Below are 24,335 nucleotides of genomic sequence, written 5' to 3'. Positions count from 1 at the left end.
TACTGTCCCTCACAGCAGCATTTAACTTGAAGGCAAGGTCTTCCTCTGTCTCTGTGCTGGAAGGGATCGATGCCTCCTGCTGGCTGTGAGCTGTAGCCTCCATGGTGGTCAGAGGGAGGGCTCTGTACCTCTGACTTTCATCACCTGAGCTCAGGCATCCCACTGAAGGATGGGACTGGTGCAGTGCTCAGTACTTTCATCATGGTGGATGCTCTGGGTTTGGCTGAAGCACACTGCGTAAGATAGGCTGCTATTTCAAGGGCTTTGTGGACTCAAAACTAATTAGTAAACAGAAAAGTTTATTAGACTGTGAAATATCACATTTATGTTTGATGTCTTGCAGGTCTACCTGAGAAGCAACTAACAGCAATGCTAAGTGCCAGCCAAGAGAACTATGTCTTGGTGAGAATCACCACTTCAGTACTAATCCAGACATAAGTACTCATTAAGTTTGCTTGCCTGGTCTCAGCGTTAATTACAGCCCAAGCAGACATCCCTTGGGGTGCCTGGGTGAAGGGATGGGGGAGAACCCACTGTTTTCTTGCTATAAATGCTATTTCAGACTTATTACAGGTTACCTAAGAAATCATCCCTCAGCGATGCTTTCAGGTTGGAAAGCACAGCAGACAGGCAGAGACAGGCATTCCCCTTCAGTTTTGGATGGCAGACACACACACAGTCCTGGAGAGTCCCCAGTCTGATACCTGGAATGAGACAGAAAGCCAGCATTAATCCCTCCTGCTTCCATAGGCAATTAGGAGACCCTATCTGAGTAGAAGCCCTTCCTAAGCTTTTCATGACATTACGAGGTTAGTCAGGTAGAACCTGATCTTTTACTATCTAGTATCTAGTAGAGCTGGAACTCCAATACCCATTCTCCTGACTGCAAAGGCTGGTCCAAGTGATCAGCACTTCCAGGAGTCACTGTTTGACAAGCTGAACTGGAAATAAATTATCTAAGGTGATCAAAAAAAGGGACAGAGAATTCCAACGTTTTAAAGGCAAAGTATAAATTCACAAGGATTGACCCTCAGGAAAGCCAAGGCCAGCGGAAAATAAATACCCTATTTCATTGATTTAGATGAATTTCATTCCCATGAAGTAACTTCTATGCCTTTTGCCACATACAAAAAAAAAAAAAAAACAAAACAGAAAAACCAAAGGTTACTTTCATGGCTGGAAAAACAACACAACATCCCTTGCGCACGGCGGGGCTCAAGCTCCTTGCTTCTTTGGGGAAGTCAGACGCCTGGGGAGGCGGAAGGCAGGAGCTGCGCGCTTTCTCTCTGTGCCGAGCCGCAGGACGCCCGACGCTACGAAACGTTTTAACGTTTCTATCCCGCCCCGCTGACTTTTGGCCAGGAGCTGTTTGCGTCTGAGCACCAGCCGATATGCAGGGTCACGCAATGCTGCCTAGCGTCACACGCCACCACCCACGAGGGAAGGTGAGAAAGGCACTCTCTGCCCAGGCAAAACCCCAGACATGGCTTAAAATGCCTTCAAAGCCAAGGAGCAGGTTTTCTCAGCAGCCGCTTTTCACTGCTGTTTCCTAGCAATTATCTCCAGATAGTAGTTGCTTCCCAGCAAAGTCTGCAAGTATGTGCTGTCCCTTCCCCCAGCAAGGAGCATTTTATCCACTTACATGGGGGTGCTGCAGTTTTGGAGGGTGTTTAGCAACAATTTTTAACACACAGCAGAGCGCTGATGAGCAGGTGCTCTCAGGGAACAGTCCCCCACACATAGATCCTGTTTGCAAATGTATGCTCAGCAGTGGTTCAGGAGCTGAAGGTTCAGACATTAAATGAGCCAGTGCTGGAGTTCTGGGGAGGGAGGGTGTCCTGGGTTCAGCTGTAACAGTTATTTTTCTCCTTCTTAGCAGCTGGTGCAGTGCTGTGTTTTCTGCTTTGCCCTGAGAACGGTGCTGACAACACACCAGCGTTTTAGTTGTTGCTAAGTAATGTTTACTCCGATTAAGGACTTTTGAGTCCTTAATGCTGTGAGAGTGAGGAGGGGCACAAGGAGCTGGGAGGAAGCAGAGACAGGACACCTGACCCAAACTAGCCAAAGGGGTATTCCATACCACAGCATGTCATGCCCAATACATAAACTGGAGGGAGTTACCCGGAAAGCCCAGATCACTGCTCAAGTTGGGCTGGGTATCAGTTGGCAGCGGGTGGTGAGCAGTTGTATTGTGCATCACTTGTTTGTTGTTTTCTTTTTCCCTTTTATATTCTGTCCTCTTGTTACTTCCCTTATCATTATTAGTGGTAACAGTAGTAGTAGTTTTGTATTATACTTTAGTTATTGGGCTGTTCTTATCTCAACTAGTGGGATTTACATTCCTTTGAATCTCTTCCCCATCCTTCCAGGAGCAGCGGGAGGTAAGAAGGTAGGGAGTGAGTGAGCGGATGCTTGGTTCTGAGTTACTGTCTGGGCTTAAACCACAACAGAGGGAGGGGCAGGAGTTTTGGGGTTTTCTTTGGGATGCAAGAAATTGGGTTGGGGTTTATATTTAAGCATTTCCTCACCTTTTGGTAAATCCATCCACATGAGGAAACTTGCCATGCTGCTAAATTTCATCCAGGGAACCACTGAGCTCCAGGTCCGTTTATACCTCAGCTGATGTGTTCCAACCCTACCCACATTGGCAAGCAGGCAGTTCCCTGCTGCCCAGGCACTGTCCTTGTAGGCAGCTCTGTGTAAACAAGTACTGCCTGAGGAAGTCCAGTCTTCCAGCCCTGCATGCTAAGCGTGTGCAGGAAACGCGTAACAGAGCCCAGGCTGTGACATGCCACCCACTTTCCCCCACTGCCTTCTAATGTGAGGTAAGTTCACCAGCATGCAGAGCTCATGCAGCCTCCGCAGCCTCCTCCACCCAGCTGTGCCAGCTGCAAGATTCATACCACACTTGAAACAGGGCTGAAATTGTACCAATGAATTCATGCCTGGCTTTTCATGATACACTGATGATACTGGTTGTGTTTGAGGGAACAAAGGAGAACGATCAAAGCACTAAAGGATGAGTTATCTGACAGCTTGGCAAAGTGACCATTTGGTTACCTAACTTGGCAAAAGAGCCAACTTTTAAGGTGTCCTAAAGTGAACTACCTTCATTATAATACTTAAAATCACAACAAAGGTCAAAAAGACCCTGGGCCAGTTGAAGACCCCTCCTCTGAGCATAGGTGGTGATTAGAAGGAATGACACAGCAGATATTATAATTATATGTAGATTACAACCAATCACTGTATCTGGGAGTGTACTACCTTATAACGTCTGTGTATAAACGTAACAAAGAGAGTCTGCATTCATGGACTTGATTTGGGTAACAGGCCACCCAGCACCCCAGCCTGAATCAACTCAGTATCACTTCCAAGAGTGTGGAATTGGTTTACTGCACACTGGGCATGAATCCGCTTTTTGGACAACATTATTGCATGCACAAACTGGCATCCACATATATACACAGAGGGATGGATACAAACACAAGGGTGTGAATGCAGAAACATACCCTAAAGGGGTACAGGGATGCAAGTTTTACAAGCATATCCAAATCTCCATGTACATCTACATTGCTTGCTCACATCTGCATGCCAGCTTTCACAAAAGCTCTACCTATGCATGAGTCACATAGTCTTTGTACCTAACCATCATATTGTATAACCTGCTCTCCACAGCATGCAGAGCATCAGCAAGGTCTAGGAATATCCTGCAGCCTCTGGGTGGAACTTCATAAGGTTTGTATTACTACAGGAGACCTTGACACAGCCGCACAGGGACAAAGACCATGAAAACTCAGGGACCAATCTCAAATGATGCTCAAGGCTGTCAGGATGCCATTTTAATTCACAGAAATTTGCTGAACTCAGTAGCATCTCTCCCGGTTCAACCAGAGCTGGGGCTTAGGCTGCCAGTGTTTAATCATCTACCACTCTTCACAGGCTGTAAAAGAGATAAACCAGCAGAGCAGGGGCACATCACAGGTTCAGAACCAACAATAAAGATGTAAAAAAAAACAACCAAAACCCCAGCGTTATGATACACAACAATACGATGTCACCCAGCCACAAAAGTACAAAAGCCTTCTTCAGCTTGCTGATTTAGTTTAAGTAGTTTGTTATAGTGGGAAGATAAGAAACCCTAGGATGGTAGGAACCCAAATTCTAGGATGCTAGGAACAAGGTTTTTGCAACAGGCAGAAGTGTCCTGTGCCTGTACCCGAGCAAAGAAGGATTTGGTGGTAACGCTTTCCCTCTCTCTCATGGCTGATCCAAATTGCTTTCCACAGAGTCATAATTTTAAACTCTTTGTCCCTGTGACAGACAACTTATGGGGAATAGAAGGGCCTCAGAGGGTTTCTAGAGCAGAGGAGTCACAGAGCTACTCTCTACAACCATTCCAGTAGTCTCTGGGCTGTGTAGTTCCTGCTGTATTTGCCCTTATGCAGACTCCTTATTTACCACCCCATTCACAGGGAGCCAGAAGACAAGCTGCTGAAACACAGTCATCAGCGACATCAAGGGTGCAACATAGCAATTCTTTTTCCTCCATCCTGATGGACCTACACCCATTTTGCAACCTTTTCCCAGAGATAACATCTCTGAGCATCTGTGCCCTGACCAACAGCTACAATTAAACATGAGGTAAAACACAGCCGCAAAAACTGCCTGCCAAAGTCAAAATAATTTTAAAAGTATCTAGGAATAGTAGCATGGCTTTTTTAATTCATGTTCCCTGTACTTGCTTCCTTATTTTATTTCCAAAAGGGAATGTCCCAGGGTTTATATGCTTGGCCACACTGATGTGACTTTCAGTGCTGGAACACAGCCCTGAAAAATAGTCCACAGAGAGATGCAATTTAAACACTGACTGGTGATGTGGTCCACACAGGAGCATCAAACACATTTCACTTTACTGTGGAGTATTTTTACATTTATTAATCTGCATTTGCTAGGTTTTTAGACTGCTGTTCAGTCCTCATCACCACAAATAAAAAAGAGCAGGGGATCTGCTAGCAGGAGTGGGCTGGGAAGAAGAGGTTAGGACCTTACCATGTAGGGCACTGTGTACCAGTCCCTGAGCAAGAAGAGCAGAGGGGATCCATCAGAAACATCCCAGATCAGCCAAAACAGGTCATACAAGGAGCCAGGCTGAGGACCTGAGCTTAAATGCATTTCCTAAGCAGCAGAGGTGGCTCTACAGCAGCATTTCTCCCAGCTGTTGCTCATCCCCAGCTTCTCCCCACAGGCTGAGATCAGGCTGCAACAGCACCATATCAGAGCAGCCTCCAGCACAGGCAGCCCAGCCCTAGGGAGGCAGGAGGGCTGCAGAGCCCAGCACTGCCCTCAGCACCCCAGCACTAGCAGAAAGCATAAATATTATCAATCTTTTCTCAGTTCCCAAAGCACCATGTGGATAAGAATCCCTGCGCACAGCTGAGCCTGATTGGTAACCTTGACATTTTGCTGCATGTGTACTGGGAGGGAGGGTGAGCCGTATGGAAACACATCACACGTGATTTCTACGCTTTATTCAGGCTAAGGCCTTGAAGCAAGAGCTGCAAAGTGGGAAGCAGTGTGATACAGCTGCTCCCTTCCTGCCAGCTGGCACAGAGGCTGCTGAGCACTGCAGACCACTGGATAAGGTGTTTGTGGTATTTCAAATAGTGCATCCCATTTGCTGGTCAGCTTCCTTCAAAAATATATTTAAATGACATTTTAGAGCATTTATTTGAAGATTGTCTTTAAAATTTGCCTGCATGTGTGTTGTTATGCATGTGTACCCATTGCTGTGCATGCGCTCCGAAAGTTCAGCATCCATACACCTGCCCAAATACTTCTCTTCATGGGGCCACTCTTGCACTTATGCGTATGCCCTAAGGCCACACCAAAGACTGCTCAGTCCTGCCAGAGTGGTGACCCTGGCCATAGGAGGAGACAGAATGCCTGAGGGACAGTGTCACCTCAGCAAGCTGCTACTGGGAACACACTGGGTCCCAGGGCAGAGGGAAACCTGTGTTTTTTTCCACCAAATAAATCCACCCCCCCCCCATCCCAGCTCATGGAAACCTGGCCCTGGAGCAAGTATGTGTCATGCCTGGGGGAGGCAGCCCCAGCCCCCACATTTGCTCTCTGGAGCTCAGATCTCTGCTGCTTCCAAATTTGCAGCCTCCGCCCTGGGAAACTTCAGCCGTGGTTTATTGGAAGCAACCGCAGCCAGCCGTGCCCAAAGGAAGTCATGGGAAGCTTCAGCTCCTCTTTTTCAATGAGATTTTGTGAGTTGGGGTTTTTTATGCCCCCAAAGCTTTAAAGGTTTTGCTGTATTACCACCGGGTTTTGCCAGCAATCACGGAGGATATGCCAGATGCAAGCATGGTTTTATTGGCTGAGTTTTCTCTTTGGGAAGCATTTCAGACTTGCAGACATGAAACTGTGCTAGAAATGGGATACTCCAGTATCACTTGTGAAATCTGAGTGCTACCACCAAGGTTGAGACTTGGCCTGGGCCGTCCATCTCTATGCATGGAGCATGAAGAATGGACATAACCCCAGATTTCCATCTAAAGAAAGCTCAAAATATTTTAATTCTTATTTTTTTCTTACTTTATTTTTTGTTGGTCAACTTAAATATTTTTTCAGTTGAGAACTGGCTTTAAATGAGCTTCAAGGTATGCAAGACAAAATATTCATTTTTTTTCAGTTAGCAGCTGCATTTAGAAAAAAAAACAAACAAACCACTATTTTTTCTTTCTAGATGCTTCTAGACTGTTTGACTACTCTTAAGTGTTTCTTGCCAGATAATTTAAATGCTTCCTGGACACCTTTCAGCTCGTTTCTTTCCTCTGACAGGCACTAAGGTATACACACAGACTACTGCGATTACAAATCACCTGTCTTGTAAGACAGGGCCATGTCTAATGAATATTGAATAAAAGATAAGGGAAAGTTTAAACTGCCTTCCTCCAGTTGGGTGAATGACGACTACGGGGAATAGGGATGGAGGCGAGACACTGTATCTTACAATGAATGATGAACCTTGGACTCTGCATGGCTGCATTAGAAGGAATGTAAGCCTTTGTTATAGATGCAGTTGCTTGTAAAATGGCTTTTTAATGGCAGAGGCTGGCTTGTGCTAGCACTTGGGACCTAAGTGTTCCTGAATTACAGACACCTGTGATGCCAGCTCTTCCCACTGTCCTCCTCCACTGACACAGGCTAGTTAATGCTGGCTTTCAAAACACACAATAAGAAGATAACTTAACTTAAAAATGTGTTCTGTTTTTATTCAGAGCATTAGCATCTCTGAGCCGCACTTGAATACTCCCCTCCCTGCAGTGCTCTTGCCACAGGAAGCCCTGCAGTGATCCCGCAGTCCCTGGAGTTCTGCACACCACGCACCCCTCTCCCCTCCCTAAAGCATCCCATAGGGACACGGGACTGCTCAGACCTCAGAAGCAGCACTGCAATAGAGGTAGGATGTCTTCTAATAACCACTTTAATATCAGATCCTTTGTCCCTTGTAAATGAATTGTCATCAGCTGAGTTATTGATAAAAATCAAATATTATTTATGACATTGACCCAAAAGCAGTTTTTGCAGATAGCAGCCTTCATTTGAATCCTCCCATGCTTTTGAGACAGTGGTCTATTACTGATACTAAATAGATATTAGGATCTGCAGTCTTGTAAAGTGCTCAGAAAATGGCGAGCAAAGCAAACAGTACTGAACACCCTAGCAATTAATATACTAAAAACTTAATCTCTGCTTCCATTCTTGCTGTGAGCTGTTCAGTTCTCTTAAGTAAGCCAAATACCTTGAAGCTTTACTCTTCACAAGTCTTCCCCTTCCTTTTCTGTTCCTGACACTGCAACTTTTAAAGCAACTGTGAATGCACCTTGACCCATTCAACACAATCAGCTTTTCTTAGCATTCTTGCAAGTCATCCAAAATTAGAATGTAAAAATTGAAAACCCACTACCAAAAAAAAAAAAAAAAGCATGTTCTCACAGTATTTTCCTTTTTACATTTTATTTTATAATGACAATATTATGTCAGTAATGAAAATGGACCATGGTGCATCTTTCATTTCAGTAACACAACGAAGCTGGTTCCAGTTGTAAAAATAAATAATAAATAAGAAAGCAGCTAAAATCTCCCTGTAAACCCAGTCAGGACCCACTGAAGCTCAGAGGTAGAACCAGAATGGGGAAAGTGGAAAAGGACTCAGAATAACATCCCAAACTGGTCCTCCATCCCTTGCTCTGCTCAAACAGCTGCGAAAAGCCCGAGTTATCCTGTGCTCCAGTGGAAGTTTGAAGGGGTGGGTGAAAGATGGTTCCCTTGGCAAGTAGTGAGCACCAGCAAGATAAGGACCACCAGGTTTGATCTTTAAAGATAAATTGAGGCACATGTGCAGCCCCAGGCTGTCTCAGCATGAAACTATGCTGGTAGCATGTTCCTCATGACCCAGCATGGGATACTGTGAGCTCCCCATCACCCACCCAAGTGCCTACTGGCACCGTTGCTGGCAAATGGGATCAACAGCTTTCCAGAGCAGCTGCAGAACCCAGAAATCCCTGCTTAGAAGGGCTTTCTGAAAAGCTCACCCCACAACTCTGAGCTGCTAAAATATCCTGCAGAGCCCTGAGACACTAAATTCACAGCATGCATTGCTGTTTCACTTGGCTCCGTGGGTTTCTGGTAAAGTGCTGTGGCTGCAGAATAGTTTCAGTGGCCAAGGGAACACCAAGCTGAATTTTAAACCAGGGGGAAAATGTGTAAAAAAACCCCAAAGTTTTCAGTAGGATCACTCACCAAAGTGCCCATCACTACTCTGTCTAGGACAAGTTTAGAGGAGAAAGGAAACGACACTGATTGCAAAGCATCCTTTTACTGCCATGAGTTGTCCTTCAAGCTCGCAGGATACCTGCCACCTTAGACTCCTCTAGCAGCCTTGCTGGACTGCAACTCTGCTGTTCGTGTCCCTGGTTCCACAGTCATGTTACATATCTGTCTGGTCATCAATCTTAAGTTATTATACAGAAGTAATGAGAGGCATGCTAAGTACTACAATATCTAATATAATTTCATTTAGAAACTCCTCAGAGCAAAGGACATGTGTATGCTTTCAGCAGTGCTCTTCTAATAAATATATATATAATAATAATGATAAAATAAATAACAATAATAGTAGTAAAAACTTCTGCATGTGACCTAAGATTTGTGCAATCTAAAGGTCACATAGCTTAAGCAAAGGATTAAAACATCACCGCTAGGGATATGCTGTATGGAAGAAGGTGTAAAGCTTTGATGCAGAGCATGCATAGGAAATGGCAGAAGGATCCCAGGATCAGGAGAAGGGCTCCCTCCAGCTGAAAATGCCACGTAGCCTTTGGATTTTTATTCTGGCCATTCCCTCACAGGGTGGGCCCTGTGAGCCGGTCTGGGGTGGCTGTCCCAGGCACTGCAAGAACTGCAGGCTCGTGTGCTGGCCCTGCAGCCAGCAGCTGGTGCTGCAGATCAGAGTCAGGGTGCTGAGGAAAGGTGGGAGCTCGCTGGTTACAGATGCTACGAGGAATCCCATCTCCGTTTCCTGGGCTTGCAACTCAAATCTGATTTCTTTCTGTCCCTGTGGTGATGCCGGTCTCCAGCCATGCTGCAAGCAGAGACATCGGGTTCCCACATACTCTGCTGCTCCAGGGAGGGCGGAGTAATTTTCTCAGCAGCTCAGTGGGAAGCAGGGAGCGCTTGAGGTCTTGGGGTTCCTGCTAAATTGACAGGACTTCAACCGAAACCCTGCTGCACAGACCTCAGCCCTCACAAACTGTCTCTCAGTCTCTGCCTGGTGCCCCAGCTTGTCCCCCCATGGCAAATTTGGGCATGGGTCAGGTATGTGACCGCTTGCTGATGCCACGGCTGGTGGCCTGCTTGGTCATGTCCTGGTAAGAGGCGGACTTCAGGAATCGGGGGTAGGAGTCCTTCTCCATCAAAGTGCGGGTCTTAGCCTGGGCTTCGTTAAAGCAAGCGGAGGTGGCACCTGAGAGGTTCTTGCGGGTGATCTCTCTGGTTTCATGGTCAATATTGACCTGCAAAGAAGCAGTGTCCACGAATATTAACTCAGTGTTAACTTCCCTCCCATGGGGGGACAAAAACTGTTTTCTCCATCCTCAGATGAGGGTGAAGGTGCTCACAAGCTTTTATATCCCTTCACATTGGTAGACTACATGATATTAAAAATGAAAGCTCTCATGAATGTAAGCACAGATTCCCACTGAAAAGAGAGCACTTTAATAAAACCCACCAGGATATTTCATTCCTTTCCCACTCTATTTGATGCCACAGAGCAAAGGCAGGAAATGCTCTCACCTCCCTGGGTGCCTCATTTTGGACAAACTCCTCAAAGATCCTGTTGGCCTTGGAAGCCAGCTTGGTTTTCGATCGGGTCTTTTTGAAGTCCTCGCATGCCAGCCAGAAGTCAAGGTTCTCCTCACTGAACTCCGTCTTCAGGAAGGTGTGGAAGGCAGTCACTCCACCTGTGGAGGGACAGAAGAGCAGTTAATGGGGCAGCAGGGGGTAGGAAGAGGACAGCCAGACTCCACACTGCCTGTGAGCATCCCCCTGGGAGCTCAGACCTTGACATCGACAGATTTCTTCCTTTCCCTCCAGGCAAATTCCACCCTCTGAAATGCTGCTAATTGGCCTCTAGACTCCAATAAAATACTTTCCCACACACAAGTAATCCTCTGGTTTTATTTATCTGACCTTTCTGTAATGAGGCTTCAGAGTGTTTTCTTTACAGCTTCCGAAAAGAGCTAATTCTACCTATGGAGAAATCCACTGACGTATCAGCATGCCTGCACGAACTGAGCAGCAATGGCTTTATTTTTATTTCTCAGCTGAAATCTAGGGGGAACAAGATGCTGAGGAGTACGGCAGAGTAATTGCAGCAAGGATTTCAGAGCCAGGCTGGGGGGGAAGTGTTAAGTTACAAAGCTGGAGGTGCTTGTAAGCCATCACAGCACACGAGGAAAACTGGGAAAAAGAACCTGTGAAACCCCAAACTAGCACCGTGGAAGGTCTATCTCTCGCTGTGGAATAGCTTTTAAGCTAGGTAACTTCTTTTGTATTAAAATTTGGCACTTCTACCATTGTATAGCTGCTGTACAGCCCAGTGTAAGGAAAGGATTACATGTGGGACTCAAAAAGAAGTCCCCTCTCTGGGTCTGGAGATACTGTCTGCATGGGGGAGAGGGAGACAGCGCCTTACAGGAACCCTGTGTATCACCATGCTTATAGGAAATATTGGAGGGGAAAATGGCTACGTGTAACTCAGTAAAGCAGCTGAATTCCTTCTCCCTTTGGAAGAGCCATCCCCAGAGGCATAGGATGGACAGACAGACAGACAGAGGGCAGCAGTGTAGTTTTCTGAGGAACAAAAGCCTGTGGGGAGGTGGCTGCATTGCTGTGCAAAAGAGGACTCGGGAAAGCAGAGACATTTCCTTCTCGTAAGTGTGGAGAAAGGAACTATCAGGGCATGGTACAACATTTCCCCTGAAGGACTGCTGTACATGGGATGCCCACAATGATGCTCTTGTCCCGAGGCAGCAGCGAGGGGTTGCAAGACAGCACTTGTGCCCTCCCAAAAGCACCCAGTCAGAAGAAAAAGAGTCCAGCTTCACAAGCCAGGCACTGACCCCTATACATCAGCTCTGTCAGGGCAAGAAAGGGGCTTCTTTCTAAATCCTAAACTATCTTGTCTGAGGAAGAGACAAGATTTCCTCACACACTGGCTCCAGGCGTACAGCCACACCATGGCTCACTAGGAACATATTTGTCCTATTCGCTCTCACCAAGAGAAGAACACAAGATCCTACTTACTTTTACTCTTCAGGAGTTGGTCGAAGGACTCCCTCCATTCAAGTACTTCTTGTGAAGAATTTCTGAAAAAGACAAAATGATGTAAGGCTCACTATGCCACCAACAACACATCTTCTGCCCCATGGTGAAGGATGAAAGCAGTTCAGTCAAGCAGCCCAGTCAACAGGAGACAGTGCAAGAAGGGAGGCAGCAGCACTCAGTAGGAAACCAAAGTGAGAATCCAGCGTCCATTACCTGTGGGCTCGCTTTCCTTTCTCCCTTTCTTTTAACTTCCCTGATGGCTCACCAGACCTCAGCTCCATAGTGCAGCTTTGGCCAAGTATCTTCTCTAAAGGATATGCAGAAGAGCTCTTTTCTGCTGGCACAAACCCAGCAGAGCCTCCTCTGCAAGATGATACCCCGCCTTCAACAGCAATATTTAGTATTTTGTTTTTAATGCTGCCTTCATTCGTCTGGGGTCCCAGGCACTAGTATGAGATGCCAGAAAATGTGGGAGCCCTCTAGGTTTCTTGCCTATTGCTGAGGCCCTGCTCTCCTGTGCCTAATGCGGGAGCATCGTTTCCCCTGTCTGATTTTATAATTGGTGAAGCTCGGAAACGATCCGCCTTCCCTGCCTGCCAGGGTGGGACTGTGGGGAGGGCGAGCTGTGCTTTCTTCTCTCCGTTGCGCAGATGGGCTGGAGCATCCCCCAGGACAGCCTGGTCCAGAGGGACCTGTCGCAGGCTGAACCTAGGACACAGCACCGCTTGGCTTACCTCTGCCTGGAGCCCAGCTGTAGCTTGCTGGAGGCGCCAGTCCTGTGTCCCAGGTCTGGTTTATGAAGCAGGATCCCTAAGCGGGTCTTCAGGTCCTTGGCTCTGGAAGGAAGAGGAGAAGTAGGATTCTTGGACTACCCGACACTGCTGCCCAACCCCCGCTTTGCAGGGGCTGAACCCCACAAACCCAACACAGCTCAGAGGGGCAGCCCTCACTCCTTACTTTCAGCTGCTTTTTTGCCTTGTGATGTATGAAATAAAAGCTTCTCCCATTGCTTCTCTGCTCCCTGGCAACCACACTCAGCAGTGCATAAAGCCCAGGGGACTGTTTCCTCCTGCTCTCTTCTCAGGTAGTGTCGCATGCATTTATAAAGCACATTGAGCTTTTTCCTCTGGGACAGGAGCAGCTGCTGAGTAACCAGCTGGAGCCCCCCATCCTCCTGGAGCTAACCTGGCCCCTTTTCCCACACCCCCTCTTTGAGCAGTGCTATGCTGCTCTCAAAACACTGAGAAAACACAGTGATTGCTTTCTGCTCAGCAGAATAGGAGTATCTCCCTGCTGTAAGGCTGCTGCAGCAGGGTTGATGATCCCCTGCTTTTTTTTTTTCTGGGGGGGGGGCTGCATCACCAGGAGCTTGCTACCATGCCGTGGGGATGTCTGTGCTCCCCAGTGTCACCATCCACCTACCCCATGCCTTTGAGACCCAGCGAGCCCAGTAGCAGCACGATGCTCCTGTGCCAGAGCTCCTTTGTAAGAGCCTGGGATGCTACTGCCTGCTACCGCAGCTCTGTGGTGGGGACACAGAAGCACCTCCCTACCGGGAGGTCTTTACAGCAATACAGTAGGAGCTGCTGCTAAATCGACTCCTCTCCCTTGGGTCCCTCCCCAGGCAGCGCATGGCCCCGCTGCTATTTGTGTGCTGCAGCTCATTCAGGCATCCCAAGGCGTTCATACAAAAATAAGTGTTTAAATGTCAAGCCGGCAGCATGGGGCTTTGTAGCCATGTTTGGCAGGAGGAGCAACATGTCACTTAATGTTTCAACTGTGTTGACGAAAATAGTCCTGCTGCTGTCAACTTGAAGCAAGTTCTGCAGAAATCGAGCCAGAGAAACAACCCTCGTGTGCTTGTATGCCTGGACACAAACAGGGCAGCCCCATCCAGCCTCCTCTCCCTCTTCATGTTTTACCTCTATATTTCCCTCCTGGGAAGCAGAACAGATACAGCCAAACCAAATCTATCAGGCCATCCTTCACTGTGTGTTTCCTTGCAGTCTGCACCCCAGTTTCTGCCAAAACATCATGGCCACAGCAGCAGATGCTGGTCCAGCCACTTCTAAGTTAGATGCATCTTTTCCAGGTAACCCTCTGCATCCCAGAATTGCAGTGTGGCGAAGGCTCTTACCTTTCCAGGCAAGCGATGGGGAGCGCAGCTAACCCCTGGCACATGCTGAAAGCTGGGCACCCAGGCATCCAGCAACTCATCGGGTCCTTACGGCGGTGGCAGTGGTGTGCAACAGGCAGCTGTGGCACCACCTGCACCCACAGTCATGTGCTGTCGGCTGGAAAAGCGGCAATGAGCCGTGCTTTATATCAGGTTGGAGGTGGGAGAGCTGGGAGGGGGGCCCAGCATCGCTCCAGCCTCCAGCCAACCAAAACCTGCTATAGCAGAGCCCAGTGAAGATAACGGCTTAGGTAGGTTTCTTTTGTGCTGTTAAGGGAGGGGGAGTGGGAGGCCCAGGCTTGTCCTTGAGCATCACAGTCATAACTGCTTCCTCAATAACAGGAAAAAACAGGCTCGTTTCCACCAACGTGTGGAGCCTGCTGAGTAACTGCCAGCGGGTGAGTACGCAGATGGGGAGAGCGAGAGGGACAGGACAGACGCTGTAATTCACGCCAGTTCGTCAGCTCTGTTCTGTGGCATGAGGACGTCCGATCCTCCCAGCGCTGCAAGGGCTGGTGTGGTGGCATTGCAGCAGCATGCTTTTCCCCAGCTGGTGTAAGCAGGGGATGCTGGTCCCCATCAGAGTCAGGCTGCTTTACAGCATCCCGAGGGCATGTGCAAAGCCTGGTGGAAGGGTTTGCACTCCCCAGAGTAATGCAGTACACCTGCCATTGCACTGCAGATAGAGCACAAGGGTGCAGTGTTTCCCCGTCCCCCCAGATTACACTACTGGTCCACAGCTAGAATACATAAGGACTGATGTCTGATCCCATGTACTGGCAGAAGTTGCACTTCATCACAAACTGTCTGCTTGCTCTGTGGTGGGAAGAAACAAGGGGAGAGGATGCACATTAAAGACAGTTTGAGTCAAGCATGGGAAAGCATCTGATAAAGGTGGATCCTAATGAGAACTAAGGATGGAAAAAAGAGGCTAAAAGCAAAGGAGAGATAAAAATTGGAAGGTAAAGACTGAAATGGCAAAACAGAAGGATGAAGAGAAAGAGTTAAGCCAGTGTGAGACACTGCACACCAACGAACAGCAAGGTGTGGTGCAACAAGCAGAGAGCTCCATGACAGCCAAGAAGTCCCCCATGCCAACATCAGGCTTCCAGAATGGGCATCACTTGGTCTAACATGGGTTTTGGAAGTGCTTGGCCACATAAGACTGGTGGTGTATCCCAGCTCACGGCCATGCTGCGAACACCGGTGTCACAGCGGCAGTGCCATGCTGACATGGGTACAGGCTCCTGGTATCCACAGGAAAGGTTCACACTCAGCTATTTTGGCACTGCCCATACACACGTACCCTTTGCACTCACCTCCCAGCTGTAGTGTTTGGCTACCTGGGGTGGTAACATCGCTTCTCCTCCATCACTTGAACCTCCACCGCCCACCCATTCTGCACAGAAGCAGTGCTCAGTGATGCCCTAGTTGTTTTGTCTCATCACTTTGGGGCATGCCTGGCATTAAGCAGGACTCCATGTGTGTCCTTTTTGCCTTTAAAATTGTGCTCACACACTGAAGCCCATTCTCCCATGTGTAGACAGCAAAGTCACAGGATGCTGTGGTGATTCTCCCCAATGTCTGAGGCATCCCCCAAGAAAGTTATGCTGAGACGAAAACCTTCAGGAGGCTGGGCACATGTTACAGATACACAGGACAGACAACTTCTAGCAGCTGGGATGGCAGCAACAGCTGTAGCCAATGAAAGAGGAGCATGGGTGATGTGAGCCAGAGTGGAGGAACTCTGCACACCTCTGCCTCGGCATTAAAGTCTGCTGAAGCCTCCATTTCAGATCCTGTCTCCCCACTGCTATATCCCATATAAATAAAGTGTGTTGGGCAAGCGCATATATGATTTTACCTTGTCCCATCTGCAACAGCTTTTGAGGCACATGGCTCAGGTGAAGCAATACTGCTGGTGAGGCAGAAGTGAGGAAAAGTCTGTGGTGCAAGCTTGGTCCCTGCAACCTCCCATTTTATAGACATCCCTGTAAAACCTCAGTGAGAGGGAAAGAGTCAAAGGCTGTATCTTCTCTGTGTCAAAGGCACTGCATTTACTCAGCCAGAGATACACAAACTCGTCAGAAAAGATGGAGTCCCACACTTAGGTGTTTGGACTGGTGTGTGGCTCTGGGACATTGGTCTGACTCTCAGTGCCAGTACCATGCGTACGGGTCTGAGCCTAGATGCAGGAATGAGAACATGAGCAGCCTGTTCAGCAATATTCTCTATGCCAAGGCTAGGACAGACCCTGTGACAGCTCTCCTACAGGCACCAGCTCCCTGCACAACCCACTGCCTGGCAGCTCTGCTCTCTTGGGGCAGGTTGTTTAACTTTCCTCTTTGATAGGGTGGAAGATAAGCATCTTGCCAGCACGAGATGCAGTAGGTACAACGTTTTGTAGCATAGAGCTCTTCAGTAGGGTTATGCAATAGCCTCCGAGCCCAAGAATGTATGTGTACTCAGATGTCTTTATGCCACTCTGTATCTAATTTAATTATGTGCTTCCTGTCTTATTTAGCTTAGCAGCCTCCTGCAGCCCCAGCTCCGTTGCCTGTATTATCAGTCCTTGTTTTGGAACATGAAACCTCATCAGTGTCACAGCGCCTGGGGCACGGCTCCTTCATGCTGCAGCTGTGCCAGCATGAAGCCCACCTCCCATCCATGGGGACCAGTCCTCTCAGAGTTTCATTTCCACCAGGGAAACTGGGCAGGTATGCCAGTGTTTGCCAAGGTACAGCTATGGCTTCCCCATCAGAAGCAAAACACAAAACCTCTCAGCATCAGGTATTGCTGCTGTTGTTTCCGGGTGAGTGGGCAACCTTGAAAAATAGGAAAACAAAATTTTCAGCCCCAAAAACTAAACAAATGAGGCAGGTAGCAGGGAAAAAAGGAGGGACTGGTGACAGAGTGAAAAGCGCCCTTGCAGATGTGCCCCAGTGCACAGCCAAGCATTGAGAGGAGTTTCTAGTACCAGGTATGTTTGTATTTTTACATGGTTTGAGTGGAATAAGAAGGGGAAGATACAGCAATGGATGGGAAGAGAAGAGGGGCGGGGAGCTAGGCCAAACGATGATGCTGTCATCTTGCTGCATCATAGATGTGGGCCAGGCAAGCTCACTGTGGAGCCTGACACCTGATTTATCCTAAACTGATGGGAAACCTCATGGGTAAAACCTGAAGACAGCATTGTATGCTCCCTATATTGCTTCAGTGGAGAATGCCAGGAGCTGACAAGTCCCCTGGGGCTGTCTGCAGGAAATCAGGGAGATGCTGAATGTGAAGGAGTAGAAAAGAGAGATCTAAAGGCTCTGCTCATGCAGCAGTCTGTTGTTAAGCTCTGGTTGTGTAAGGAGAGGTGTAGGCAAAAGAGATGGGGAAAGGGGTGTTGGCAAGGGATTACTTGTGATGAGAGGTTGTTGCTGTGCAGGCAGGACTGCAGCATTGCTTGGAAGCTGGCAAAGGTGCCCGAGAGTAGTGGGGAAACTGCTGAGACTATGACAGCAGCAGAGTGCTTTCAGGGGTTCCCCAGGGAGCCACACTGCAGCTGGGTCTTGGCTACAGACACAGCTTGTGAGACAGGGACAGTCAGGGGCTGCTGTGGGATGCCATGTCCATGTGGTTGCAGGTGAGCGTTGCTCCATCTGTGTCTCCCCACCCTGGATAACCCCCGTGCATTGCAGGACAGGCAGCAGCGCTTGTTGCTCGGCAGCTCCTGTGCAACAACAAGCCCTCACCCTACCCCATGGGGCTTTTAATTGATTCCCAACAAAAGCGCACGCTGTGTTCACATGAAGCATGACAGGAAATAACTGCTCGGGAAATCTGTAGCAGTGCGAAAGAGATTACTGAAATAAAAAAAAAAAATAGAATTACAAATGAGCTTTTCAAGGGGCAGCTGTTATCCACTCTGCTCACATGCTCACTTTGCACAGCACCAGAGCACATCTGCGTAGGGAGAGGTATCTGACAGCAGGTATTTTTAATCTTCTTTTTCTGTTCCCAGCACCTGCTCTTTAAAGCAACTGAACAGCAAAAAAAAAAAAAAAACTACCCCAAAAAAAACCAAAAGCAAACAACAAAGGCAATAGCTAAATATATCCTAACTAAGAGGAGAGACAGAGCAGCACTAATGGCAGATCCTTCCCTGGATGCATGCAAATTGCTTTGGCTCAGGGACAGGCTTAGAGGGAAGAAGCAGCAGATGAAAAGGAAAAGCAATAAAAGAAAGGAAGGGAATTAGGGCAAAAAGAAGGGGGGTAGAAAGAAGACAAAGGTACTGATAAATTCCACTGCACCAATTTCCAGAGAAAAACAAGCAAATTTGAATTTTTGCTATTAAATGCAACCCTGTGCAGATCATGCAGCAAACACTCACCTTTTGGCAGGGACAGTGGGCTGTGCAGCAGATGAGGAGTGCTGTTGTTGTACCCAGGGCCAGGAAAGATCCACATTACTGCTTGCCCTCACTTACCAGACCTGCTCAGAAGATGCTCTGTGTGGCCGCAACCCTCCCCCACTGAAGCCCTCTCTCCAGCTGGGCAGCAGCCTCCATGGAGTTTTTGCAGCCACACTCTACAGCAATTCTCCCTCTACACAATTTTCTAATACACAAACAACCTCCCCAGCTGTCCTCACTCCAATCTCTGCCCCTGCTAACACCTCCCCTTCTCCCTCTAGCACCCAAGATTGCTCTCAGCTGCTGCCTACCCCTTCCCCAGAAAGCCCAGGCTCCTCCAGACTCCCTAAATTGGCCCTTGGGACTGACTGAGTTGCTCTGACTTCTGCAGCTCATGTATGCCCTGGTCCCCATCTGCGCTCTCACTGCTTGCTGAGCTGGCCCTTGCCTTTCCCATTCATTATTTGTTTGCCCCCATCCCACTGCCAGCCCTCACTGTGGGCTTTACTGCTGACTCACAGGCCTGAAGTCTGTTCATATTTGTCTTCCTTGTAGTCTCCTAAATCCTACTGACAATACTTTGGACTTATCTCCCCAAATCATACGTCTAGGGAGACGTAAATTGCTTCAACAGAGAACGCTGACTGCTTAGAGTTAACACATCCCTTCACTACCTCATCCAGCATGTCTGCACAGGTGAAACCAGCACACAGAAAGATGAGGGCAGGGTCCAATGAGACACAAGGTTCTCCCATCCTTTTCCTCCTCAACAATTCTGCTAGGAGACAGCTCTCCATCCCTAGGCTTGCAGTTCCCACTTTCCTCTTCACACAGGAAAACGTGCTCAGACACTGAGGCAGAGAGCAAGTAGTCTCAGGCTGTTTATTACGTTCTCGTGGTCTCTATACAGTACAGATGAATAACACTTTATAATGCGGTGACAAGACTCAGTGGAGATATCATGGCCAGTTGGACATCTGGTATGGCTGAGGAGCTCCTCTAGCCTTGTAGGTAAAGGTGAGCCTAGAAATGAGCAGCTAATGCAGAGGGAAGGTCAAACTGAACCCAAGTCATTGCCTTTTCCCTGAATAGGAAGGAATCAGATTAAACAGCCCATATGTCCTGCTCAAACAGCTCCTGCTGTTATCTACCAATACCAGGAGCACTCAGACACTTTGGAGGCAATTACAGCATCAAGACCTAATTAAAATTAAAATGTGGCTTAGAGGTCTTAAAAAAGCTGATCTTTTTACTCAGGTACCTGGTGGCTCTCTTCTGAGTTTACTCTATGGAGTAATGCCTTCCTAAATCTCTTTTGAACCACCCACAAGCATGTTTCCCAAAAAAAGAAAAAACATCTTTATTGTCTTAGACACCCTTATTTGGTGCCGTTGGGTTTGGAGTCTGGTCCTCAGGGCCCCTTCTGGCTGATGGGACACTGCCAGCCCACCAAAGATGGAGGTGCCTGAGAGCTTAAAGAAAAATCTGAACTGTGCATGTCTGATTTGGGTTGCTTGTAGAAGAAATGGGAGAGAGGTTATAGGAAGACAAGATACTTCAATCATGGGTTTTGAGGAAGGGGGATCTACCCAAGGGTGTGCTTGTATCCTGATCTCTTCATTACAGAGGTCTGCGTAAATAAACATGACACAAGATGCCTCCTTCCTCTTGCTGTTTTTTAGCTGGTGACTGCAGGCATTGATAGAGCAATGTGAAGACATTTATCTTAGGATAACACCATTATCTATGCTGTAAATGCAAAGATGAGCAGCCCTCATCTGTCATGTTTTACACCTAGCCTGGGGCACGTAGCACATGATGCAAACTATGAGTTGTGAGGCTACTGGAGACAAACTGTTCACATTGGACTTGGTCCCCATACCTTTCTGACATGCCAGGTCCCTCCAGAAGCAGGCACTGCCTTTTCTTCTGTACCTTTTTACCAGAAATATTTATTTTTTTTTTTCCAATAATGAGCTCATCCCCTTTTGCTATGCCCTCAGTTCCCTGAAATCCAGTTGAGTTTACTGCAGTGTCAAATTAGAGATACATCCCTCCAGTAAAACCAAGAGGAGGCACAGAGCAGAACAACTGACTTTACTAAGTAAATGCAACACGCACCCCTTTATTTACACTCTTTTTTTATGCCAGAAAGCCAAGAGGAAGCACAGCATTGACCTTGTTGAAGCAGCTGCTGCCTCTGCGCACCCCAGCTGCTGTTTCAACTAGTCAGCCCTTTCCACAAGTGCAGCACATGGAGCATAGATGGAAGAAGACACCATTCCAGGGACAAGCCAAGCCTCTGCAAAGCCCAAGGGGTGTGTGGTAGAGAAAAGCATTCTGGTCTAGCAGCAAAATGTACTTTAATTCCAGTTCTGTGATATAATGCTTTGATGCCAGAGAAAACAGTATCAAGGAAGAAGACAGCAGCCCCAGGAATGAAAGATAATGTAGAAATTGTGTGAAGCAATTTCTTCTTATATAATGGGAAAGGAATAGTTATTAGGAACTTCATAGTGACAGTAGGAGGTATGTAGGAGAGAGATGGCAAGATCAGAGACAAGTGTCTCGGGAAGTAAAAGGTAAAGGAGAGTGGAGGGATAGATGGGGATGGAGGGTATGCAAACAGGGAGGCATGGGATGAGGTTATGTGAGACTCAAGCTCAGATGAATGGAGGCAAACAGTGCTGGTGGAAGGTTTGCATGGACAGGAGTGCTTCAGGGAGTAAACTCTAAGAAGGAGGAAGAAGGAAGACCATGTAGACAGGACTGAGAGGGAGAGAAGAGTTTGGAAGGAGAAGCAAGAGGCCCCCAGGGAAGGGAAAGCTTGCACTAGCGGGTGAGAGGCACTCCAGGGCTGGCATGAGGTATGGTTTGCTATTGCTCTGAATGCTGTAAACATTTTGGTTTTGTGTCTATCAGTGAACATTCAGTTCAGTTTGATACATGTGCTCTTATGGGTAACTGGAAGCCTAACAGAGTTTTACATCTCTTACTACTAGTCAAACTTACACACAAGGCAAACACAACACTGGGCTAAAAATCTTCTTTTATGTTATTTATGCCTAATTCTCCTATTTTAACATGCACATCTATGTCTTGGAAAAGTTTCTCTAGTAGGAGACACTAAATAACATACACTTGAAGTCACATGCACTCTCACCCACCCACACCTGCAGACACACATACCTGTTTCCACCTCCTGCTTAGACTAGCAGAACTTTGCCCTTCACATCTTCCCAGCATGGAGGGCAAGAACCCACTGGTACATTAACAAGTCCAGTAAAAGCGATGGAAATCGTCCCAGACCTGGCTGATGGACCAAAGTAGGAGAAAGTCAAAGCAGACTGGAGTTCTGCATCTGCTTCTGGAGTTAAGAACACCTGAAGCTTATAGACAATCTCTAAACACTTCTTCCATTTTGCTGTCAAAGGACTTGGGAGCTGACTGGATACGTGCCAGCAAACATACAGAATAAAAAGAGCTGAGAGAAACAATTATTTTTCCTCTCTTCGTGTGATGGCATACACTGACATTACTTGAAACTGGAAGAAAATGTTGGAGGTGTGTGCTTGTGGAGAGGGGAAATAGGGTTTGTAAGTCATGAATATCCCGTTCACATAAGTAAGAGATGAATCAAAGATAGGATATTTGTCCTTGAAGGGGATTAGTCATCACTCAGTGCTTTCTGAAGCTTTGGCTCAGTCATTATTTCCTTAATTTCCCCTGGTTTAAGGGGAAGAGCTATAGCTGCCTATTTTAATTCACTTCAGACTGACATTCGGTATGAAAGAAGCGGCTGGTGCCAATTTCTTGGTATAAAAAAAAAAACCACCAAACAAACAAACTTTAAATAACTAGTCTGTTTTCCTTCAAGAAATACAAACTGTAAGAGAAGCAACAAAAATAACCGTGATAGACTCACGTGCATCAGACAATCCGTTTGGTCTACTCTATGCTTATAGGAAATTTGCCATGGAGGATATTATCTGGCACCAATTTAATGGGAAAAACACTTCTCCTATCAGCCAGCATGATAGGGTTCCTGTCTCTCAGCAGCTGTGTCTCTGAATAAACCTGCTCAAAGCTATTCCCCCGGCGACCCAAACTCGCCGGATTTCTGCTCGGCTAACCTTAAGACGGGCTCACTGAGCACCCGGGGCCGCATCTGCAACAGCACAGCCTGTCTCTGTCCAAGGGGGGCTGCAGCGTGAGCGTGGGGGTGGCCCCCCCAGATTGTCCTTGCCAAGGAGAAACATGACTGCTACTGCTGAACCCAGGACAGATGGGGAGAGAGGGGAGCTTGGTTTTTATAGGATGTCGGTTACTTTAAAGTTTTTCCACAAGTTCAGTCATGAACTGAAAGAATGACAACACCAACACTAGAGGAGCTTGCTGAGAAATGTTACCCCCCGGGCTTCTGAAGTCACACTCTGAACAGGACCAGCCTTTGTAGCCATCAGGGAAGCCTCACTTCTGAGTTTCTGTTCCTCATTCCTTGACACAAATATCTTATTTCTGCTGTTTCCTCATTGCCTTCTTTTTCTGTGACCCTCACCATCATGGGTGGCTGCAGGCCACGTTGCTGAAAAACCTTGTCTGGAATGCGTCAGCTGGCACTAGAGGTCAGCATCGTCAAAGCCCACCCAGAAGACGTATCAGTGGCTTTAAGAATACCATAAAGCACTTTACATGATGTTTCTGCCTTCTCTTTAAAAGCAATGACTTGCATAAGCCTGCTGCAGCTGTCCCCCACATCCAGGGCAGCACTGAAATGGTTTTTGCATGTGCAATCAAGAGGAGGCTGAAATGGAGGAAGGCAGGGCCTTTCCTTCATCCCTTGCAACACAACTCGTTTGACACCACAGCACTGGGAAGCTGAGCTGCTGTGTTGCAGTGGTTGGATCACCAGTCACTGTGCCATTTTGTGGTCACACTGACACTGGTTACAACTGGCACCACGAGCTATCTCAGGGGGAACTATTTCAGCCAAAGCAACCTGTACCCGAGAGATCCCAGTCCAGCCTGTTTTATACAGGTGTAGCAGACACAGTGTTCCTTGGCGAGTTCTTCTAGCTCCTCCTCACATTCAGTGGCTTTGCATCCTCTCTTGCATGTCAAGCATCGTTTCACCGCAATGTGGGGTGGTTTGCCCACCTCTTTCCCTTTCACCTATAACAGGAGGTAATATGTATAAATGATGTGACTCTGTTCCACTTCCTGTAGTCCAGGTATCATCAGCGACAGCCACTGGATGCTTGCCTCTATATCCTTTGCTTCTGCCTTTGACTTCTTCCAAAGCATTGCACAGGTTTCCCCAGACACCTGTACCACTAGACCTTCTTTGCAAGGTACCTTGTTTGCCATAAAGCTATGGGCCTGTGAACAGGTGGCCAGTTGAGTTGCTGCATAATGTAGACCCCTTGAATGAATCATGGCAAATCTGGGGCATTTTCCAGACCTTGCTCATTGCTTGCATTTTCAAATAAGCAGCAAAGAAGTTTGCATGGAGCCGCCACAGTGAAATTTGAAAAGTAATTTCCTGATCTGGAGCTTTGTCTCTCTGAACACATGGCATTATGGACCTCACGTAACTCAGCAATTTCAGGAGTTGTGCCATTGAGCCTGAGCATGGCTACAGAATGCTACATCTCTCAACATGCTTCAGACCCTGCTTCTCAAGTTACCTTGCAGGGGCAGAGGACAGCCAGGAACACTGGTTCAGGATGCCAGAGCATGCTGTTCTTTCTGGCCAGTCCTTGGAAAAAGGTAACTGGAGATGGTATTTGCCTACCAAAGAACTGGAGAATTCTAGAGATGACCAAGCAGGTACTGAAAAGCAGGTTTCCCTACTGATAT

At 47.5% G+C, this 24,335-nt stretch overlaps 1 protein-coding gene across 5 annotated transcripts in view; it reads right to left on the bottom strand.

The window, feature by feature from the left end:
• LOC133268612 (regulator of G-protein signaling 16-like) overlaps positions 1 to 18,721 on the bottom strand; it is a 427,729-nt gene extending 409,008 nt beyond the window's left edge. The window contains exons 1-6 of one of the 5 annotated variants that reach the window (XR_009743115.1): positions 18,456 to 18,721; positions 14,036 to 14,890; positions 12,633 to 12,734; positions 11,878 to 11,939; positions 10,366 to 10,532; positions 8,963 to 10,085 (exon numbers count right to left, since the gene is read on the bottom strand). Coding sequence is in view for 4 of the 5 variants with exons in the window: in XM_061451979.1 (XP_061307963.1) it covers positions 9,885 to 10,085; positions 10,366 to 10,532; positions 11,878 to 11,939; positions 12,633 to 12,734; positions 14,036 to 14,115 (612 nt within the window). In the remaining variant the exon portion in view is untranslated. Of the gene's footprint in view, positions 1 to 8,011; positions 10,086 to 10,365; positions 10,533 to 11,877; positions 11,940 to 12,111; positions 12,500 to 12,632; positions 12,735 to 13,320; positions 13,957 to 14,035; positions 15,409 to 18,455 lie in introns of those variants that run through there. The other 4 variants (XM_061451979.1, XM_061451980.1, XM_061451981.1 and 1 more) reach the window with 4 other exon arrangements.
• Between the last annotated feature and the right edge of the window lie 5,614 nt (positions 18,722 to 24,335).

This window comes from Pezoporus flaviventris, unplaced genomic scaffold (genome assembly GCF_033815535.1).
Source record: "Pezoporus flaviventris isolate CSIRO_AGI_PZ_B2104156 unplaced genomic scaffold, CSIRO_AGI_Pfla_v1 ptg000013l, whole genome shotgun sequence".
Lineage (NCBI taxonomy): Eukaryota > Metazoa > Chordata > Aves > Psittaciformes > Psittacidae > Pezoporus > Pezoporus flaviventris.
This window is presented reverse-complemented; position numbering and strand designations above follow the sequence as displayed.